We start from the raw sequence: 21,985 nt of genomic DNA on the forward strand, positions 1-21,985 counted from the left end.
ACGGAGGCTGATTGTATTTTAAATTTTTCCCAGCACCTATAAATATTTAAATTATTATTTGCCACCAGATTCTGAGTCCTTGCAACTCCAGAATACCACTAGAGCTGAAATGGGTCCATTCCGATGTGTCTAGGTCCATCAGTGGGTTTTGACCAAAACCCACTGATGGCCCTCCCCTACTTGGATTTTCATGAAATCAAGTCCACTGTGAAGGTCCTGGTGGGGAGATGGTATTTATGGTGTCAAACATAATTTATAAACCATGGATTACGAAGTATGGCTCCGTGCCAGTTGCCATTTATAAGTGCCAAGGCGACTTTGGGCCTGATATGCTTGGATATCAGGCCCACGTTGGGCCTGATATCCAAGCGTATCAGGCCCACGTTGGGCCTGATATCCAAGCATATCAGGCCCAACGGAGGCTGATTGTATTTTAAATTTTTCCCAGCACCTATAAATATTTAAACATTTATTTGCCACCAGATTCTGAGTCCTTGCAACTCCAGAATACCACTAGCGCTGATATGGGTCCAATCCGATGTGTCTAGGTCCATCAGTGGGTTTTGACCAAAACCCACTGATGGCCCTCCCCTACTTGGATTTTCATGAAATCAAGTCCCCTGTGAAGGTCTTGGTGGGGAGATGGTATTTATGGTGTCAAACATAATTTATAAACCATGGATTACGAAGTATGGCTCCGTGCCAGTTGCCATTTATAAGTGTCAAGGCGACTTTGGGCCTGATATGCTTGGATATCAGGCCCAACGATATCAGGCCCACGTTGGGCCTGATATCCAAGCGTATCAGGCCCACGTTGGGCCTGATATCCAAGCATATCAGGCCCAACGGAGGCTGATTGTATTTTAAATTTTTCCCAGCACCTATAAATATTTAAACATTTATTTGCCACCAGATTTGGAGTCCTTGCAACTCCAGAATACCACTAGAGCTTAAATGGGTCCAATCAGAGGTGTCTAGGTCCATCAGTGGGTTTTGACCAAAACCCACTGATGGCCCTCCCCTACTTGGATTTACATGAAATCAAGTCCCCTGTGAAGGTATTGGTGGGGAGATGGTATATATGGTGTCAAACATAATTTATAAACCATGGATTAGAAGTATGGCTCCGTGCTAGTTGCCATTTATATTTTTCATAAGGAGCATGGTAGCACATTTTGAGTTTATAGAAAGGGGGAGATAGTATAAATATATAAGAAAGGATACGATTGTATTTTAAATTTTTCCCAAGACCTATAAATATTTAAATTATTATTTGCCACCAGATTCGAGTCCTTGCAACTCCGTAATACCACTAGAGCTGAAATGGGTCCATTCCGATGTGTCTAGGTCCATCAGTGGGTTTTGACCAAAACCCACTGATGGCCCTCCCCTACTTGGATTTTCATGAAATCAAGTCCCCTGTGAAGGTCTTGGTGGGGAGATGGTATTTATGGTGTCAAACATAATTTATAAACCATGGATTACGAAGTATGGCTCCGTGCCAGTTGCCATTTATAAGTGCCAAGGCGACTTTGGGCCTGATATGCTTGGATATCAGGCCCACGTTGGGCCTGATATCCAAGCATATCAGGCCCAACGGAGGCTGATTGTATTTTAAATTTTTCCCAGCACCTATAAATATTTAAACATTTATTTGTCACCAGATTCTGAGTCCTTGCAACTCTAAAATACCACTAGCGCTGAAATGGATCCAATCCGATGTGTCTAGGTCCATCAGTGGGTTTTGAGCAAAACCCACTGATGGCCCTCCCCTACTTGGATTTTCATGAAATCAAGTCCCTGTGAAGGTCATGGTGGGGAGATGGTATTTATGCTGTCAAACATAATTTATACACCATGGATTACGAAGTATGGCTCCGTGCCAGTTGCCATTTATAAGTGCCAAGGCGACTTTGGGCCTGATATGCTTGGATATCAGGCCCACGTTGGGCCTGATATCCAAGCATATCAGGCCCACGTTGGGCCTGATATCCAAGCATATCAGGCCCAACGGAGGCTGATTGTATTTTAAATTTTTCCCAGCACCTATAAATATTTAAACATTTATTTGCCACCAGATTCTGAGTCCTTGCAACTCCAGAATACCACTAGCGCTGAAATGGATCCAATCCGATGTGTCTAGGTCCATCAGTGGGTTTTGAGCAAAACCCACTGATGACCCTCCCCTACTTGGATTTTCATGAAATCAAGTCCCTGTGAAGGTCATGGTGGGGAGATGGTATTTATGCTGTCAAACATAATTTATACACCATGGATTACGAAGTATGGCTCCGTGCCAGTTGCCATTTATAAGTGTCAAGGCGACTTTGGGCCTGATATGCTTGGATATCAGGCCCACGTTGGGCCTGATATCCAAGCATATCAGGCCCACGGTGGGCCTGATATCCAAGCATATCAGGCTCACGTTGGGCCTGATATCCAAGCATATCAGGCCCAACGGAGGCTGATTGCATTTTAAATTTTTCCCAGCACCTATAAATATTTAAATTATTATTTGCCACCAGATTCTGAGTCCTTGCAACTCCAGAATACCACTAGAGCTGAAATGGGTCCAATCCGATGTGTCTAGGTCCATCAGTGGGTTTTCACCAAAACCCACTGATGCCCCTCCCCTACTTGGTTCTACCTGAAATCATGTTCCCTGTGAAGTTCTAACTGGGAAGATGGTATATTTGGTGTCAAAATGTATTTATACCCCATTTCTAATAAGGTATTGCTCCGTGGCAGTTGGCACGGAACCTAGTGACGTGCTTTGGAAACCTCCGTTGGTCCGAGCCTATTTGATTTTTTAAACAATCCCAACCGTTACCATGATTTCAGTTTTGAGAAGATAGAAATGGTGCGCATTACAACTTATATACATTGTCTCTTTCCACTGATAAGCACCAGCATTGCATTTTGTATTTTGTGATTTATATTTCTGACTAATCACTATGCAATATTATTAATATTCCAGTGACAGTTTCTAATCTTCTCATACACTACATACCACCGTATTATACAACAAAGACTACATACAAAGATATTAAAAGTCCTACACTACGTAATAATTGCATTTACAATCTATACAAGTTTTTGCCTTACAAGACTGGATATTTAATCCAATGTTTGAAAATATTTATCCCTCAAAATTGCTACCATTACATCAATTCTAATCTTTTTCATGTCTCCTTGTTTGAAGTCCATCTTCATATCATATAGGAGACATCGAATGTATTGCATCACAAAGAAGACACAGTCAACGCTGTAAAGAACAACAGCATTTTAATTGTCAATAATTTTTTATCAATTATTTATATTCACACCTTGTGCTCGATTTACCTTGCTTGTTGTTGTGGACATTCAATTGTGCGAGAGACCCATCTATCAAACGGATAATGTCTTTCCTAGTTTGGATGAATAGTAGCAACGTGCTCACGACTATATAATTTAAAATCTGATACCTGAACATTGAAGAGGAAATTTTCATTTTCCATCAACTAGCATTTATATTAAAATACAAACAATATCATTATTATTAGATGCTCACCGCTGCTGCAAATTCATATTTGTATTTACTTCCACTTGCAAGAGAATTGTACTGATTGAACGTCATTGATTTGGTGTCGACCACCAGCAAGTGGAAGTGTGCATTATCACTGCACAAAGGTATAAATATATACCTTACCTCTTCATCTCGTCTATCCGTCTTTATCATATGTTCGAAGGCAAACTTACTTGACGATTTCATTAACGACTACAAATATGCAAAGTCATACATACATAACCAAATAATAAAAAGAATTCTAATTTTTACTATTCTCAAATAAATTCTTTACTGTGAAGAATGTTGAACAATATATTGACTTGTTGTATATGCTTCCAGACGGGAATGCCCCCCTAAATAGAATTTTGCAATACGTGTCGATTACATCCCCTCTTGTCAACATTTTTCCATTCACACCAGATAAAAGGGAGTACAAATTTAAATAAAAGAGTGGTTTCTCCCAAACTATATCATTTGTAAACCTACAAAGTAAACAAATCAGAGATTATTTTTACAAATTTAATTTTGATAACCTTAGATCAACTATGTAATTAGAGAAGCATATAATTGTCTTGACTAATCAACTATGTAATTTACATACTTTATTTTCTCTAAGGCTTTTAACAAGTACGTCACCTCTTCGTCTTGTTTTTTTTTCTTGGAAAACTTAAATTGCTTCTTCACATACTATGCACATAAACAAAAAAGGCAATTAGATAATCCATTAAATCTAACAAATTACAATGAAATTTGCAGATATGTCTTATAGCAATGGCTTGTTTCCTCATTTTGTCATATTTGGCAAACATATCTACATCATTCTCTGCCTCTTCATCAAATTTGTCTTCCATCAATTGTACAATATCAATTTCTTCTTCCATTTCATCCAAATCAAATTTTCCTTTCCCCTTGCCCACAACATCAGATTCTTTGACAACTTTTTTTTCCTTCTCCTAGACTTGAAACTTTCTCCCCAGGCTCACTTATTTGTATATTTCTACGCTGCCTCTTAGGTAAAGTTTTGAGCCACAATGGATTATCAATTGGAGTATCCCTATAATCATAGCGACTTCTGTCACGTCCTCTCCTACTTCTTGTTGTAACACTTACAGGTTCAATTTGAGGATCGTCCACATGCTCGCTATATTGAGATTCCATGCCTTTATTTTCAACTATTTTAAGTAATTCTTTCACCCTCTCCTTCAATTGCATGTTCTCCGTTGTTAGCTCTTTAATTCTGTTTGCTTGCATAATGCAATTACAACAATCCTTATTAATCTGCCTTCCTCCTACACTCACTTCAATTTGTGATGCCTCCATTGCATGTGGACTGTCCTCAACGCCAGCAAGGTTCTCAACCAATGATCTTTCATCTTGGTTAGGGATTAGGTTAATCACAACCTGTAAGAATATTAAACCACATGTTAAAACCATATTTTTTTACCAAACTATAGTCAAAGTATTCTAAATTTACCTCTTCAGATAAAACTTGGTTAATCATTTCTCTCACCTTACTAATATGTGAAGGAATATTCCTCCACTTATTTATTCTGGCTCCTTTTATTTTGTATGGTTTTTGGATTGGAACATGCTCCAAAAACCATGCCTGATTCACCATGACAAGGGTTAACTATTTTATAATTGTTCGCAAAATATTAAAAATTTTCACACAAATTAAACACTTACTGCCAAAAGACCAGCAAATCCCTTTAGGTAAGGGAGGTTGGTGTTAGCATGTTTTGTCTCAGTTGATGAAAATATGTCCCCAATCTTAGGTAATTGTGGAGCCATAAATTCATGGATTGATTCAACCCAGTTGAATCTATCAAGATTCTCAAAATCATCTACTATATCTATAAGACTTAACGGGACCTTATATGTACTAGAAGAAAATAAGACACAAACAAATATATACAAAATATAGAATTTGCAAAATAATAAAACATCATCTTCGCCTTCAACGCGATTGTCATAAAATTTAAGCAACTCCTCAATTCTTGATCTAGTAGCTTCTTTTTTGTTTGAGAAGTAAGTTAGAAAAATGTCATTGGATGCTTTAGCTGAATCAATCGGAATTGAAGCTCCTCGGTCTGCAATACCGAGCAGCAATGAAACGTCTCCTCTTGTGAAGCAAACCGGAACACCTGACCAAGTTAAATTATTATTAGAATTCTACCAACACATACAAAAGTATTAGGAACACCGTGGACATGATACAATGTCATATCAAGAACTGATACTCCATCGTATCAGGCCCACGTTGGGCCTGATAAGATGCCGTATCAGGCCCACGTTGGGCCTGATACGGCATCGTATCAGCCCCAAGTTTAGCAAACGCTTAAATTTTACCATACAACTACTTTGTAATTAAAATACAAATTTATAAATTGTACCTGAGAATCTAAAGGTTTGACTACTTGAATCCCAATTTTCAAATATATTTACCAAAATCCCACGGATGTGCTGCATATCTTCTATGTCCAAAAAAATACGAAAGGGTGACTGTTTGATCAGCACTATGTGTCGGTCATGTAAAATAACACCGCCTCCATGCGTTCCTTTCTTCGTGGATGGTTGAAAAAAACTTTTAAAGTGACCGAGGACACTGTTCCAATGCAGTTTCTGTCCAACATCAACTGAACCCTATACTTTATAAAAATAAAAAATTTTAAATCATACTAGTTCAGCTTCTCAATATCACAGAGTTTGTAAAATGATAACCTTTACAGCTAATTGATGTGGCGAGGATGATGATTCGCCCGATCGACGTCTTTGCGCCATTATGATACTAGCTGATTAATGTAATGTAAACCCTAGAATCCTTCACTGATGGCTCACGAACACTCTTGGTTTTTAATTAAACTGAAATGCTAGCTAGATGGCGCTTGAGAAAAACTCGAACTGATGGCTCACGAACACTAAACTAGGGTTTCACAAGACCGAGCTGCACTCGCATGTCACGAAGGAGGGAAGTACCCTAATGATCGTTTTTTTTTAATATCTAAGTTTTTTAAAAATGTGGTTCGGATGCCTGGGAATTGATGACTGATCAGAGGTGTTGGTTGGCGGTAGGGTTATATTCGGTAATATACATCACTTACCTGCGCCTTTTGGTAAATACAAAACCGTAATGCGCTTTTTGGTAAATACATTAACTGTAGTACGCCTTTTGGTAAATTGCCGCAATTTATTTCTTCACAGTCACGAAAACTTTTAAGGTTCAACCCCCGCACGTATTATCTCTAACGTAATAATGAGAGATCAATTCTTAAGAATTGACGATCTAGGATTTACTTCCACCATGCACCTATGATCTATGTATTTATATGAACCTCTCTCCATATCCGTGAGAACGACATTAAAAGGACCGTTAAGTAGTGGATCTATTTTTTTATTTAACAATTAATAAGGCAATTTTATTATCATTTCCATTCTTTTTTTAAACCTTTCATTTTGTTCTTTATAACCTTTATGCAAAGAGAGTCCCCTATCGTAAAAGTATTTTCCCAAAACGCCCTTCTCTCCTTCTCCGCCTTGTATTGGTATCCCTTTGAATGCCGGAGCCGGCGAGTGGTGGCGCCGGTAGCGCAAACTGAGGCTCTGTTTTCGTTTTTCATTTTTTTTTTTGGATTTTTTCCCTTTTTTTTTTTGGATCGAGTTTTTCCAAAGCGACGTTTGGAGTAAGGTGGTGTCGGATCGGACTGCGGGAGCGGAATGAGATGAACTAGGGTTTTGTAGATCGTTTTTCCGTTGTCGATTTGATTAGTTTCCTAGAACTGAACGGCCATGTCCGACGACATAGTCATGCAGTTATCTTCGAGTTCGAGTCCTCCTGATCCGTCCCTACCGACGAAGCTGGCCAAGCTGGAGGCTCGCATGGCAGGGAAGAGCTCGTCTTCACTCACAATTCAGTCGGCGTGGCAGTCTCCTCCTCCTCCTCCTCCTCCTCCTCCGATGAGGTTTGCGGAGCAAGAGGAATTGCCTGACTCATCCTCCGACGATGATGTCAGTACTAATCCTACTCTTTCTACTTACTAGCAAGTAGATTTGACGTTTTCTACCTATTGTTGTGAGATTTAACTCGAAAGCTGCATTTGTTTTTTCTTTCTCAAGATAATTAGATGATTGTGTATTTAGGATCCTGTTGGTGAAACTACTTGTCTAAATATGTGCTTTAGGAGTTTAATTTTCGTATATAGTAAAAAATATGTGCTTGCTTTCATGTAGATTGTTACTTTGCCTTACCTCCACAAGTTGAACTCTTGTTATCCCCTTAGTTGCTACCCCTCTGAAGAAAAATACAAAAAATAAAAGCTTTACCTTCATTATTTTTATCTTTATGATTCTTTTCTGTTTCTAACTTTAGAACTTATAATGTTCTAAACGTTGATGAAATCTCTTAGATAGTGCCATTCATCTTTTGTCGGCTGGGTGTAAATTTGTGATATTTAGTAATGCTTAGTTGACTATGTGTTATTGAAGTCCTTTCTTAACCGTCATATTAGTTTTTCTTTGCAAAATTTGTAACTCATTCGATTAAAACAAATAATTTATGTTTATGTTTAATAGGCTCCAACAATTTGTTGCATTCTTTCCATCGTGGAATTTGATAAGTGCTGCATTAGCTTTTATGTTCACTAGAAGCATGTCTATGGTGACAGTACTGTTTGTTCATTTCGAGTATTTGTTGAGCAACATTATCCCTTCTACTGTGACAAAAGACAAATAGAAATAGCCTGATGTATTATCATTTGCTGATTTCACATATTTTACCATTTTGATTAAAGTTGCATTTTCAGACTGGCGAAGAGTTCTTGATACAACACAACATTCAGAAGCGCCAGAGATTTGAAGAAGGTGATCATGATCTAGCTATTGAACAATATAAGGTAATTGTCCCTTAATAGCAGATTAAACACAAATATGAATTTTTCTGTGTCCTTAACATTACACTTAGATCTCTAGTCTACCACTGTTGTCTGAATAACATTTATCCAATGTTTTTTCACATGCTAATTATTTTCCAGATTTTGTGAATAGCCTGATATTTTGGGTTTAGACAATGCACTCTATTGCCTGATATGCAATAACTCAAGCCTTTGAATGAGATTCATTTTGTCACATATTTAAGAGAAACTTTTATAGAATCAAATTATTTTCATGTGAGCCAGGTAGTATAACCTTTATGGTTTGCATCTTAAGTGATGCAATTTATTACTGGATTGGCTTGTGCTATTATTCTTCTATCTCCCATTTCATTCGTCAGAGCTCTATTTTTTATTATTATTATTATTATTATTATTATTATTATTTACACTTATGAAGATGGTATGTAAACCCATTCTTATGGTCGTCATAGTGTCTTACATCACACCAAAATAATAGTATTTGAACAGATAGATAATACTGTTGAGCTATTGTTTCACTCTTTCTTGCAATTTTGACATTCTCATCATATTATGCCTATGACTGATCTCTTGCGCCTTCTGAATTAATAAAATAATGCTGATAAAAGTGAATATTACAAGTTAGCTGAGATTCTTGTTGCTATATTATTATTCCTATATGAACTTGTAAGCACTTTATAGTTGTCTTTCTTATTGATGTAAAACTTGCTAAATGGTGTTCATTTAGGAAACAACAAATGGTAGGATAAAGCCCTTGGAGAGTCTCGAGATTAGAAGAAATTTGGATGAGTCAAATAAGAAAAAGCAAGGTCGTGGTAGAGGTCGTCCATCAACTGGTAGGGGTCGTGGCTCAAAGACATCTGAGCAAACTCGTGTAGTATCAACTTCCTCAGTTATCTCAAATGGACAACTTGAGAGTCCCGCAAAAAAGGTACTTTATCTATGCTTTTCTTGATTATGAAAAATTGTGTTGTACTGTTTTTTGGCCATAAGATATATAATCAAAGTTGGCACAACGATAAAGTTGTTGTCGTGTAATTTGGAGGTGGTCACGGGTTTGAGTCATGGAAACAACCTCTTACAAATTAGGTAAGACTGCATACAATAGACCCTTCTCCGAGACCCTGTATTGGTGGAAGCTTCATGCACTAGGCTGTCTTTTTAAAATATATAATCAAAGTTTATTTACCATGAGGATGATGGATGCAACTGTGGGACTTGATGAGAAGACTGTTTTGGTCATAGCTATTACTTCTGAAATGTATCTGTTATCCTTTTTCATTTATATTCCTTTGGAAAAGATTCCTTTATAGGTAATGGCAATATGTGAGTTTGTTTGAGCAAAGGTTACATTACACATGGTTGGTAGCGATTTGGCTATTTTTCATTGTGTTTTCATACTAAGGCCTCTCATTAGCACACTAACCGCTCAAGGTTTTCTGACCTATTGGCAAAATGCATGAATTGGTTCATTAGTCTTTTTGTATAAAGGACAACATTACCTTGCTTGTGAGCAGGCTTGTCAACGCTCCTGACTGAAATCAAGATCTTTCAATCCTAAGATCCTATGGTCCAAATTGGTCTAAAATCGGCTATATCTTATTCTTATATTTAGTATATCAATACTTTTTATTTGTGTAGATTAGTGAATTCCTATTATCTTGGAAATTGGTTGGGCTTAACAAAGTTAATATGCCAATTCTTCATATGGGCAAGTTGTAACTGTGCTTTGTCAACCAGAACAATTTGTTCCCATCATAATGTTTATATGAATTGCTGAATTACCCATATGATCATTCCTTTGTAGAAAATTGAATTGTGCTCTAGTAATTTGAAATTTGTTTCTTCATTATTATTTTCCCTGATTTAACAAAGGCAGACTAGATTGGAGAAGGAAGGGATTGTTTTTTACTGTGTAACATGACTATTGCAAATGACCAAAATTCTAGTGTGTGATGATGAAGATAATTATATCTATAAGTTATCCTTCAGTGAAAGTGATCATCATGATGAAAGCCTAAAAAGAGGTAGTTTGCAAAAGAAATCTTCTGTAGTAAAAACTGGCAAGTTAGAGCCACATCATCAAAAATAGAGTTCCCTGGGATGCTTAGACAGTTGACATGTTATTTCCATTGCTTTTATTTTCGAGTGTAACGGACAAAATGGCCATATTTCAGCAAATTGGAACTTTAAAAGTTTGATTGATAAAAATAAAAGGAAAAAATGGCCAGTACTAAATTCAAATAGAAACCATACAAATATTTTATCCATTTTTTATGATTTCTTTAAAAATATTTGCAGTCAATAACTTATCGTATTGGTGAAAGATAGATTTTATATCATTCAGTTTTTTATTACAAAGTTCAGGCCAGGGAGGAATATTTATGATAGGCAGCTTGGTTTTTTCACTACCTCAAGAATTCAATCAAAATTAGATATTGTGCTTTGGTATGTTAAATGGTTGATTCCTTTTGCAGGACATTTTGTCTAAACTGCCACTTGGGAATGATGATAGAATTACCTTGTTGCAGGTCCTCTCTCTCTCTCTCTCTCTCTCTGCACTCATAATAGTATGAAGAAACTTTGTACACTTTGCAATATGTATTAAATTTCACTTTTATGCCAAGTTGATAATCTGTAATTTTGTATGATCTACACTTTCTGGCTCCTATATTTTACCTGTTATTCATATTTGCTATTTCTTATTGGTTCATGACGTACTCATGCTTGTCACACAGTTCTACCAAAGCATTAGTCTAGCTAGATCATGTAGTTCCACATGAAAATGACAAGATTAGACCTTAGATTGCAACCACATGTTTGGTTTACAGAATAGAGTTGGCCACAAATAGAACAGCTATTTTTAGGCAATGGAATAGTATAAGAGTGAATTATTTTGATAGTTGATCCATAGGATATAATAGATTCTCATTTCATTCTTATATTTAGTTTGCAGGAACTGGATAAGTAATAGACAAGGGTAATCTCTGTGAGAGAGAGATCAAAATCTCCCTGAAATAAAAAATTAGAAAAAAAACTTAAATGCTTTTTGTGAAAGGATAAATGTGATAGGTTGGCATAACTATTATTACTTTGATGGGAGGAATAAAGAAAGTGAACTAAAATGGAATAATTATAACTACCAAATGCAAAATAGCTACTCCTTTAGAATTTAGCATGAATCAGAAGGTATTCATATGAACCTATTGTTAGTGACTTTTCAATGGTATGACAATTCTCCTAGATATCCTAGTTGCTGCATTTTTTATTGGTTTGAGTGAATCTTCATTATAAGCTTTGAAGATATCAGCATGATTAGTGTAATTTAATGAATATTCAACATCGATAGACTTTTTAAGATTGGCTGATGGATGAACAATTAATTGCTATCTTATCTTCATGTACCCTTTGTACAAGGATATTCTTAATGATTTACTTCATCATTTCACAATGATGTGTTACTCTGCCTCTTCATCCCTTCCTCTCTTTTATTATTCCAATTTCCTATACTTTGAAATTTTTGTAACTCAATTAAAGTTTGGATCATTTAGCAGGAAATATCATTATTACGTAGCAAAAATGCAACCTTGGAGGAAGAGTTAAATAAGGCACGCCATGAAGCATCTGAAACTCATAATCTTGCCCGCCAGTTTGAAAAGGTACACATTATTTGATAGTTCACTGGCTATCATCGGCTTATCTTATCATCTTATGAAGATGGCATTCATAGCTCAATTACATCTTTCATTAAACAGGAACTAAAAGAACTCAAAGAACATAATCAACAAATGAAGACAAAGGTTTTATTCTATCCGAACTTGTGTAATCTTCTTCTTCCTTGTGTAGAGATAATACTTTCATGAAACATCAATTGTTCATTAATGTGAGCTATCATAATGTTGTTCGTGAGAGGTATATGGAAACCATTTTGTACAGCCATGTGTCAACTTCTTGAAATATATAAATTTATGTATCATAATGTTGATCAACAATTTATGTATATAAATTGGTCTGCTTTAGAATGTTTAACTAATTCTCACTTCATATTGATTTTTTTTTAAATAAACTAGTTTTATATCTTTAATATGATTTTATATTGACATGAAATGACATAGAAGAATTCAGGCATGATAACACAACGCCAATTGCTAGAATCTTATGCTCCATTTTTTCTGGGATTCTTAATTATTTTTATGCTATTGAATGTTGCAAGATATATATAAATTGCATAACCCCCATTGACTCAGTGACAATTATGATATTCAAATGATTTATTTTCTTGGCCTCTGACTTGGATATTTAATGAGAATCACAATGTCTTATCATAACTCATTAATAGGAAATTTGCCATCAGAGACACAACTCATTTTTTGTCCAAATTTTGGTTATTCTACTGGTACACTTTAATGAATGGTTCCAGGATTGTTGGTATTCGAAGTACTCACTACTGCTAAGTATCAATAACACATCCATAATGTCAAGTTATGCGGCATCTTTGATTGATGAACCTTTTGTTGATCTATCTCTCATTTCATCAGTGGGCCCAACAGCTTATGAAATGATGTGTTGTCGTTTAATGCTATGGTGCAGCGGATTAAAGTGCTATCTGATCTACTGATATCATTCTCAAAAGCAGAGAGGCAGGAAGCAAGGGTGAAAGTACGACAAGAATCTGTTAGGCTCGGAAATGTTGCTGTTCTTAGGTCAGTTCCGATTCCTGGATTTCTATTATGTACTGGTCATTAAACAGAAGTTCAGTAAACAATTATTGTAACTTGCAATTTTGATATCCCAGACTTCTAGCTGATCTGAATAGAAATCAAATTTTGAATTCTGACTGAGTACAGTTTCAGATCCCTTCATTAAGATATTTTATTCGCATGACCAACTCTTTTTTAAGTCTCAGATAATATTAGAGGAGATTGATTGGTAATATATTTACAGTTCATCAATTGTCCTTTATTCTTATGGGTGGGATAAACTATGCTCTCATGATCACAGTTTGTTTTTATTGTTGAGAAAGCAGTACAGGCTTGATGAAGTGATATAAAGGTTTTCATAGCAACATATCATTTGTGATTCGACTTTAGGAAGGTTTTATGAAATACAACTTTAAATAGGATTGTATTAGCATGGAATTTTCATCTTCAAATTTGATTCCGTTAGATATTCTTATGGTTTAATTTTCTGTGATCTAATGTGGAAATTTGTTGTGTTGAAACCCACATTTGCTCCTGCACGTTTGTAGAAATAGTATTGGCTACCTTTTGTTATCATAGATTATTTTTAAGTATGATGGATCTAAATGCTGTATGTAAAATTTAAATAAGTAAACATTATAAGGGAGATGTGCAAAAAGTGATGCTTCATTGATACTTAGAATTGGATAAAACTTAATGATCATTTCAAAATTGTCAGTTTCCATTTTTATTCAACTTAAATTCTTCTGATAACACAACCAAATAATAATATAGCCATCATGCATCTTGACATGGGTATGTTTGTTTTTAATACTTTCAAAGTGTGAACACCCTCTTTATTGTTTTCAATATGTTTTCTGTTCATGGCAGGACTGGAACCATTATTTCAGAGGCATGGGAGGAAGGTCAAGCATTAAAGGATATTAATGCTCACCTAGTAGGTTCTTGTGAGCTCATGTTTACATCTCAAATTAATCATAAAAATGACCTTGACTTGTATGTTTATCAGTAGTATTTGTATATGAGAAAAATGTCTCAATAAAGTCAGATACTTGCATGGATGCAGTTGTATATCAATCTTATTGTCATATACTTGTATCTATGTCTTCATGCATCTTTATCAACACTTATGAATTAGAAGAACATATGATTTTATTGGTCTTGATAACATATCGTCCAAGAATAATCCCCCTGTCAGAATAAGTGAAATGATTAAGCTTGTGAAGCATGAGCAATAACTTATGATGATAATTGTCTTTTGAGTTGCAGTAAAAGAACATTGTGATCATCCTTCAATTGTTAAACGGAGATGTTACTGACTGACAAGATTTTATAAACTAGTCTCATTATTGTATACCAGTTAGAATGTTCTGTTATTCATGCCGAACAATCAGAATATATAACTACACTATATTCAGTAGCAGAGGTGATTTCACTAGTTCATTGCAGTAACTCTTTTCATGTATGTCTCACCGTGTTTGCATAATTTTCCCACATAAGTGAAATCTTGTGTTCATTTACATTGTTTTCCCCCTTTATCCTCTTCCACTGCCATATTGCAGAAATCATTATTGGAGATGAGAGAATCTATTGAGCGGTACAAGAAATCTCTGAAGAAAAGACAACCTGGTAACTCTTTGCTTCTTTTCGTGTGATTCTTTTTTTAGTGCTTCTCATTAAATGTTCAACATATTATCCATTTGAATTGGCCACCTTGATACATAGTTGCTAGAAGTGCTTTAGAGCACTTGGAAGTTTCGAGTTGTAGAAGCACAATAGTATAGCTATTATTAAATATCACATTGCCTACTTAACCTGTGACTTGGATGACTGATAAATTTGAAAGCACCTTAAAGTGAATATATTATACACATGCTTATATGATTTTTCTGGCATGCCATGAAGACAAAGGTGATGGCAGTGACATGGAAACTAGCATGTCAGATGAAGATTTTGTTGTACAGGATGAGATTTGTAAGTCTCGTTTGGCAAGCATCAAGAGGGTTAGTTCCTATACTATGTAAGCAGTGTCACATTTTTTTTTCTTACAGAACCACTGATTGCTTTGCCTCTTTATATTATCCAAGGAGGAAGAGAGCTGTTTGAGAGAGAAGGAACGTTATGAACTGGAAAAGGGAAAGCTTATACGTGAAATGAAGCGGATACGAGATGAAGATGGTTCACGCTTCAACAATTTCTCTATTCTTAACCAACGTTATGCTCTCCTCAACCTCTTAGGAAAAGGAGGATTTAGCGAGGTTTACAAGGTACTGTTTTTTTGTATCATTATACTGTGGTTGTATTATTTATAGCAACTTTGACCATGACACAAAGTGATTTATAATGTAGATGTTTCGTATAGTCAACTACATCAAAGGAGAATTTTAGTTTACTTGATAGACATAAATGAACATAGATTTTCTGTGATTTGACCTGCATACTTTTGAAACAGGCATTTGATTTAGTGGAGTATAGATATGTTGCATGTAAGCTTCATGGTTTGAATGGCCAATGGAGTGAAGAGAAGAAGCAAAGTTACATACGACATGCAATTAGGGAGTACAATATACACAAGACTTTAGTGCATCCTAACATTGTGCGTCTATGGGATATCTTCGAGATTGATCACAACACTTTCTGCACTGTCTTAGAATATTGCAGCGGTAAATAAGCATTCTGCTTTACTTTTTAGTTTATGCAAAAGGCATTCTGCTTTATAAAAAGCCGCTTTATGATCAATTCATGTTCTGAAGAAACTTCGTGTTTATTGCACTTGTTTTTCCAAATTTTCACCATTCCCAGAATCATACTAATGCTATTATGTTTCTGCTGCTTGCGTTAGGCAAAGATCTTGATGCTGTCCTAAAGGCAACACCAATTCTCCCAGAGAAGGAAGCTAAAATTATAATTGTTCAGATATTTAATGGCCTCGTCTACTTGAATAAGAGACCTCAAAAGATCATCCATTACGACTTGAAACCTGGTAATGTTCTCTTTGATGAGGTTGGTGTTGCCAAAGTGACTGATTTTGGCCTAAGTAAAATAGTGGAGGATGATGTTGGATCTCAGGGTATGGAACTTACTTCCCAAGGTGCTGGAACATATTGGTAAATGCACACATATCTATTCTTCCCTTGCTTTGGCTCTCTGTTTCTTTACCTGATCTTCACACTATTTAATTATGTACACGGCATGAGTGATTTTATATGAAGTGAAAGATGATAACAATGAGGATGAGACTGCTGACTTAACATGTCTGGAATTTGAGATATCAACTCTGTTTTGCCATATCGTTTATATCCTGGTTGGCTGATGTAATATTGTTTATATTTTGTCATGTCTGCAGGTACCTGCCTCCAGAATGCTTCGACCTCAGCAAAACACCATTGATATCTTCGAAGGTCAGTAAGTCTGAAGGCATTATTATCTTTGCTTCAAATAGTCTCCGGGCCCTAGCAAAGAAAGCAGTGCCTGAACCTAACATTAGGAGGAATAGCAAAGCGAAAAACTGTTCTTTATTGAAACACAAAGATCATGCTGATGTTGAGTTCTTTATTGAAACACAGGTGGATGTCTGGTCGGCCGGTGTGATTCTGTATCAAATGCTCTTCGGCAGACGCCCCTTTGGTCATGACCAGACTCAAGAGAGAATCCTTCGTGAAGACACCATCATCAATGCTCGCAAAGTGGAATTTCCTTCAAAGCCATCTGTTTCAAACGAGGCAAAGGTGAGCCGTTATTCTCTTCACAACTACATCACTTTGCGTTATCTCTCTCCCCTAAAGTTAATTTCCATCTACGGTTGCAGGAGCTAATGCGTCGGTGCTTGACATATAATCAAGCAGAAAGGCCTGATGTTCTAACCATCGCTCAGGATCCTTATCTCTCCTATTCAAAGAGATAATGCCTGATAGCAGCAAAATGTTGTTCTAAAAGCTTTTTTTTCTGGCCTTCTCTGGTTCAGGAGCCTCACTCATAAAAGAAAAGGCTTTGGCATGTAATGAGCAGCATTCATTGAATTTGGATGCAGTCATCTGGTCTACTGTAGTGTTCTTAAAACCTTTGGCATGTAAATGCAGTTTGTGTGTGGCAGCCAGTCACCGATCGCTACCCTCCACAAGCCGCCGATTAACGGCCCACCGCCACGCGTCCATGACGCGTCCACTCCGCTTCACCACCCTTCCGCCTAATACGTGCGCCCACAGCCACCGTTATTAGCACTGTACCGTCAGACCGTCGGCGATGAGCCAGTCCAGGGCTGACACACCGCCGTCGCGGTCGTGGAGGCCTGCGCCATCGGGCTTAACTATTTTGCAGGATGCGGTCGCTAGGATTACGGCGGACAGGAGGTGACGGCGGAGGACGCGGCGAGGGTGGTGAGCGAGGTGTGTCTGCTACATATGTTGATACGAAGGAATCAAAAATACAAATGCTATTTTGCCCTTACAAATACATTAATTGAGCATTTGTAAAAATAATATAGTAATTCTGATAATAAAAAAAAGATAGGTCCGTTATTTAATGGTCATCCTAATATCGGCCTCATTAATATTGAGAGAGATATATGTAGATATATAAATCATAATTTTTTTAAAAAAATAGATGATAAATCAAATTATTGTATTTGAACCTTAGAGAGTAAATGTCCGCCTTGCGCACTTCCTCCGCAGCAACCCTGGCATGGTCGACTCTATTCATCACTGTCGCCGCGGTCACCTCAGGAAATCGTTGGAAGACTACATTAGCATTCTACCCGATTCCTTTATTCATCACATCCTCTCCTTCCTTTCCACCCGTGACTCTGTCCTCTCTCGCCAATGGCATCTCCTCTGGTTTTCCGTCTCCGCCATCAACTTCAACTCCTCCGATTTCCGATGGCCTAAATTACTAGCCAATAAATAGCGAGTTTGAGAAAGTGGATAGTTGGTATAGACCAACATCTCTTTATTTATTTCAATGACTAGTGAGAAATTTTTTAAGATTGGATTGATTATCCCTAGGATTAATCGGTTGGTTGCTTAGATGAGCCTCCGCAAGCGCTTATCAATTTACCACAGCAGTCGATGAAAACTTTTATAGAATTAAATTGGTTATCTCCACGATTAATCTTATATATATATATTATAACAAAATCCTTAAATTTTAAAGATAAAATTTTATTGGGAAATTTTAAAAAAATAATAAAAAAAATTCAAATCCACTTATGCCGCATGAATTAATTTTTTTTATTTAATACAATAACTCAACCCCTTTTATATATATATATATATATATATATATATAAATAAAAGTTTCTGATTATGTCAGTTTAGAGCACGTTGAGTTATGTTTGGAATTTCTCCACGAATACATTTTCATTAAATTAGCTGGGTCGTCAACAAGTTACTCTTAAAATATACAGCTTTTGATGGAGTCTAAAATAACCATGTTCTGCAAGTGTTATTGTTTTGGAAGGAATCTAACACTATGTGCTCAGAGTCAGAGTGGGTATCTTAATTGATTGTGAAAGGAGCTGCAAGTAGATTAGATACAACAAATAAAAGACATTTAAGCAGAATAAGATAATTTACTTTCATAATATAAAATTGTTTAGATCAGACACGAAACAAGTTGACATCTCCCAAAGTTTAAATTTCGCAATCAGAGATAATTATGCTATCGTCGACATCTTTGCTCAAATTCACAACACAATGAGCTTATAAGGTTTAATCACCCAGATTCACCTGACCTCGCCTTCCTAAAACTCCAGTTGAGAAAGTTTAAAGAATCCGATGGAGTATAACATGATATCAGAAGTCTTGGTTCAGCATAAAAGTACAACTGCTTCAGTAACCATCAACTGGCCATTTTCGGTCACTCTTCCACGACAGTCACCAGCTCAAACTCGATCAGAGATAGATTGTTGTCCTGTTTCACTGTGAAATCAGCTGGATCTGCGACTTCAATCCGTCCCCACTTGTCCACAGCAAGCCGCATTGATCCTTTGAACATGTCGATCTTTGCATTTCTAAGTACTACAGTAGTATCTGCCTTCATCAAATCCACTGGGTTCACACATTTTTCAAACATTAGTGTCAATATCGGCGAAAAGATAACACAACAATTATCAATGAGCAAAAGCTCGTCGAGCTGAGGATGCTAATTGTGAGGCATTGATTTGAAATTTACATGCTAAATTAGAACTATGTGGAATTCTATGATGAAACAGGTCAATGAAGGTACAGGTGAAATCTTGAAATTTCTGCAATTCCATATCTGATTGTGGCAGTTAGAATGTAGGTTTAAAAAATTAAATCCAAAGTGCACATTCAACAAAGAGGAGAAGCTAATTTATAGACATGAAGATGAAAGACAATAAAATCCCTACTCAGACTTATAACAAGATCCTAAATCCAAGCTACTAGGAATCTACGACTTGGAATTGCAACAACATAACAAAAGTAATGGCTGTTAATGGCATAGTAACCCCATTAAAATTTTCCCATTACCTTGAAAGTCAAATTGCATATTCAACCAGAGACCGAAAAAAATACATGTTCATTGGAGAATATGAGAAAAATTGAAGATCAAAGTACTTTCAGGTATTGACGGAAAAGAACATAAGTGGAATAACTACCTCACTGTTTAGAAACATTAGGATCTAAATGTAAATTTATGCAAATGACTATACTGATATCTTTTTGAGTAAACCCTAGATGATACATGAAGAAGTCGAAGTAATATTTTGGGAGAATGTCTTCAAACTCCTAGCATAGCAATAAGATGAGGTCGAAGAAGAAAAATGTAGGAATGGGTCAGAAAGAAGACCATAATAAATTCAAGGCATGCAACAATGGTGCCAAGAGAAATACTTCACAATTGACAGAATGATTTTTAAAATAAATTCAGTATTCTTCTTAAACATTTAACATACAAAATGCAGTGTGTCCAAAATGTGGGCTAACAAAATCAAGCAACACAAGCAAGTTGTAGGCTTGTAGCAACAAGCAACAAAAGGTTGGGTTAGAACAGGTAATACAGAGACGAGCCCTGAGTAGATGATTAAACTCGAGAGTAAATTTTTGTAGATATGCATGCATGCAAACCAATCCATATGCGGAATTATAAAGAACAAAATGATCAAATAATCGTAAAAACCCATTATGACGACATCATAATATGTTTTGCAGAAAAAGCTAAACCTTGCTCATTCCTGGCCGTGAAGATGATCATTCCAGTTTCATCTCCCACCAAACATTCAGCTAAGCGCATCTGACGAACCTGAGGCCCATTCGGGCGCCCCTTTGCCATCACCATCTTTGCATCGACCACCTTAACCACGAGCGTATGGCCGTTGGTGCCAGGCCTAAGCTGATCGACCTTGGTAAACTCAGGTTTCCTCATGGCAGGCTTCGACTCAGCCATTTCCTGCAAATTCGAAAACCATCAACCGATCGGATCCCTAATTTTTACCACAAAGATACACAAACCCCCAATTCCGATCGATCTACAATCATATCAGTGAGAGAAACTAACGAAATATTATGAATGGAACGATAGGACGCCGGAATCCATCAAATTAATCGCCCGTCAAAAAATTCAAAGGGAAAAAAGCCCGATCTAGACACGGATTCCCAGATTTAACAAAAAAAAACGAAACCATATTGCGATGATTCAAGTAAATTCGAGAAACAAAATTACCAAGCCGCAGGAATCGCAGGCGGTGAGAGGAAGCGAGAATCGGAGGATTAGGGATTCAGTGAACCCTCTCCTCCTTTTTATGGACAAGGATACCAGAAACCTAAGCAAATGAATCGGGCACACGATGAGTCGCGTCTCTGGCCCGGCCCATTACTTCATGATGACCTCTGATTCTGGTTTAAACCATGGCCCAAATAGTTTGATAGTCCATAAGATGCTCAATCATTTCATAATGGCCACCATGAGATCTGAGGCTCAAATTTTGATAAAATCAAGATAAATATATCTCTTATATATTAGTCATTATTCCAAAGACTAGTAGTCACCCGTGATTTACCTCCTCCGTGTTAGTCCTGGGACGAGTTGATGGGGGCACTGAGGATGAGCATATTCGTATTTTGTCACCATTTCATAATGACAAAAGATGAATATGTTCGTCCCCGATGTCTCGCCCAAATAGGTTGATAGTCCATAAGATGCTCAATTATTTTATGATGACAAAAAATAAATACGTTCGTCCCAGCACCTCCGTCAATCCGTCCCAAGACCAAGACCAAGACCAAGACCAAGACCAAGGCCAACGTGCTATCTCAATCATTTCAGATCAGACATTTGCTCGTATAAAAAATAGCATTTTAATGGTTCAAATACAATAAAAAATTCAAAAAAAATAATTAATCATCAATAATTTATTATTTTTATCCACATCGTGAATTTGCTCCGGCAGTGCGACGCCACCGCGCCATTTTCCTCTATAAATACACTGCCTGGAATCCAACAAACCACATCCGCCACCTGTTCGATAGAATTCTGACAATGGGCGCCAGAATCCTATCGCTGCTCCTCTTCCTCCTGATCTGCTCCGCCGCTCCCTCTGCTCATGCCGCGAGGAGCTTAACCGTCTTCCTCCCCCCGCCGAAGACTTCGATTCTCCCTCCGATCCCGTTCCTGCCGCCGAAGCCGACGCCGGCGACGCCGTCGCTTCTGCCTCCCATTCCCTTCCTCCCCGGCGTTCCGGCGCCGTGAGCCGCATGCTGCCGCCATATATGCATACGGAGCGAGCTAGTAATTAAATAATTAGTAAACGTTAATAATTCGGCCGGCGGCGCTAGCTAGCTGTTCCGCGTTCTGTGCTTAATTATGTACGAAGC

The 21,985-nt window shown here is 37.0% G+C and overlaps 2 protein-coding genes across 3 annotated transcripts; one reads left to right on the top strand and one right to left on the bottom strand.

The window, feature by feature from the left end:
- The first annotated feature begins 7,031 nt into the window (after nt 1–7,031).
- LOC121972164 (serine/threonine-protein kinase TOUSLED-like) lies at nt 7,032–17,196 on the top strand. 2 transcript variants are annotated; one of them, XM_042523829.1, is made up of 16 exons: nt 7,032–7,552; nt 8,347–8,436; nt 9,182–9,385; nt 10,932–10,985; nt 12,006–12,113; nt 12,210–12,254; nt 13,045–13,157; nt 14,025–14,091; nt 14,717–14,783; nt 15,060–15,157; nt 15,242–15,421; nt 15,607–15,817; nt 15,997–16,261; nt 16,501–16,555; nt 16,721–16,882; nt 16,963–17,196. In XM_042523829.1, exons 1-16 carry the CDS (start codon nt 7,334–7,336, stop codon nt 17,056–17,058), a joined length of 2,034 nt encoding a protein of 677 aa, XP_042379763.1. In that variant the 5' UTR covers nt 7,032–7,333; the 3' UTR covers nt 17,059–17,196. The 2 variants fall into 2 exon arrangements, with proteins under 2 accessions (XP_042379763.1, XP_042379764.1); XM_042523830.1 differs by having other exon boundaries at nt 12,009–12,113.
- Nucleotides 17,197–18,700: 1,504 nt separating this feature from the next.
- On the bottom strand, nt 18,701–20,978 carry LOC121972165 (uncharacterized protein At4g28440-like). Its single transcript, XM_042523831.1, has 3 exons — nt 20,835–20,978; nt 20,336–20,561; nt 18,701–19,198 (listed from the first exon to the last, which is right to left on the bottom strand). The coding sequence occupies exons 2-3, from the start codon at nt 20,556–20,558 to the stop codon at nt 19,008–19,010; spliced, it is 414 nt and encodes a 137-aa protein (XP_042379765.1). The 5' UTR covers nt 20,559–20,561; nt 20,835–20,978; the 3' UTR covers nt 18,701–19,007.
- Nucleotides 20,979–21,985: the final 1,007 nt, after the last annotated feature.

Source organism: Zingiber officinale, chromosome 4A, assembly GCF_018446385.1.
Source record: "Zingiber officinale cultivar Zhangliang chromosome 4A, Zo_v1.1, whole genome shotgun sequence".
Classification (NCBI taxonomy): domain Eukaryota; kingdom Viridiplantae; phylum Streptophyta; class Magnoliopsida; order Zingiberales; family Zingiberaceae; genus Zingiber; species Zingiber officinale.

Excerpts from the sequence above, each read along its gene's own strand:
- LOC121972164 (XM_042523829.1), top strand. The coding sequence starts at position 7,334 with ATGTCCGACGACATAGTCATGCAGTTATCTTCGAGTTCGAGTCCTCCT. Across the intron at positions 7,553-8,346 it reads ACTCATCCTCCGACGATGAT|ACTGGCGAAGAGTTCTTGAT; the intron begins GTCAGTACTAAT and ends TTGCATTTTCAG. Across the intron at positions 13,158-14,024 it reads GGAAATGTTGCTGTTCTTAG|GACTGGAACCATTATTTCAG; the intron begins GTCAGTTCCGAT and ends TGTTCATGGCAG.
- LOC121972165 (XM_042523831.1), bottom strand. The coding sequence starts at position 20,558 with ATGGCTGAGTCGAAGCCTGCCATGAGGAAACCTGAGTTTACCAAGGTC. Across the intron at positions 19,199-20,335 it reads CACGGCCAGGAATGAGCAAG|TGGATTTGATGAAGGCAGAT; the intron begins GTTTAGCTTTTT and ends GTGTGAACCCAG.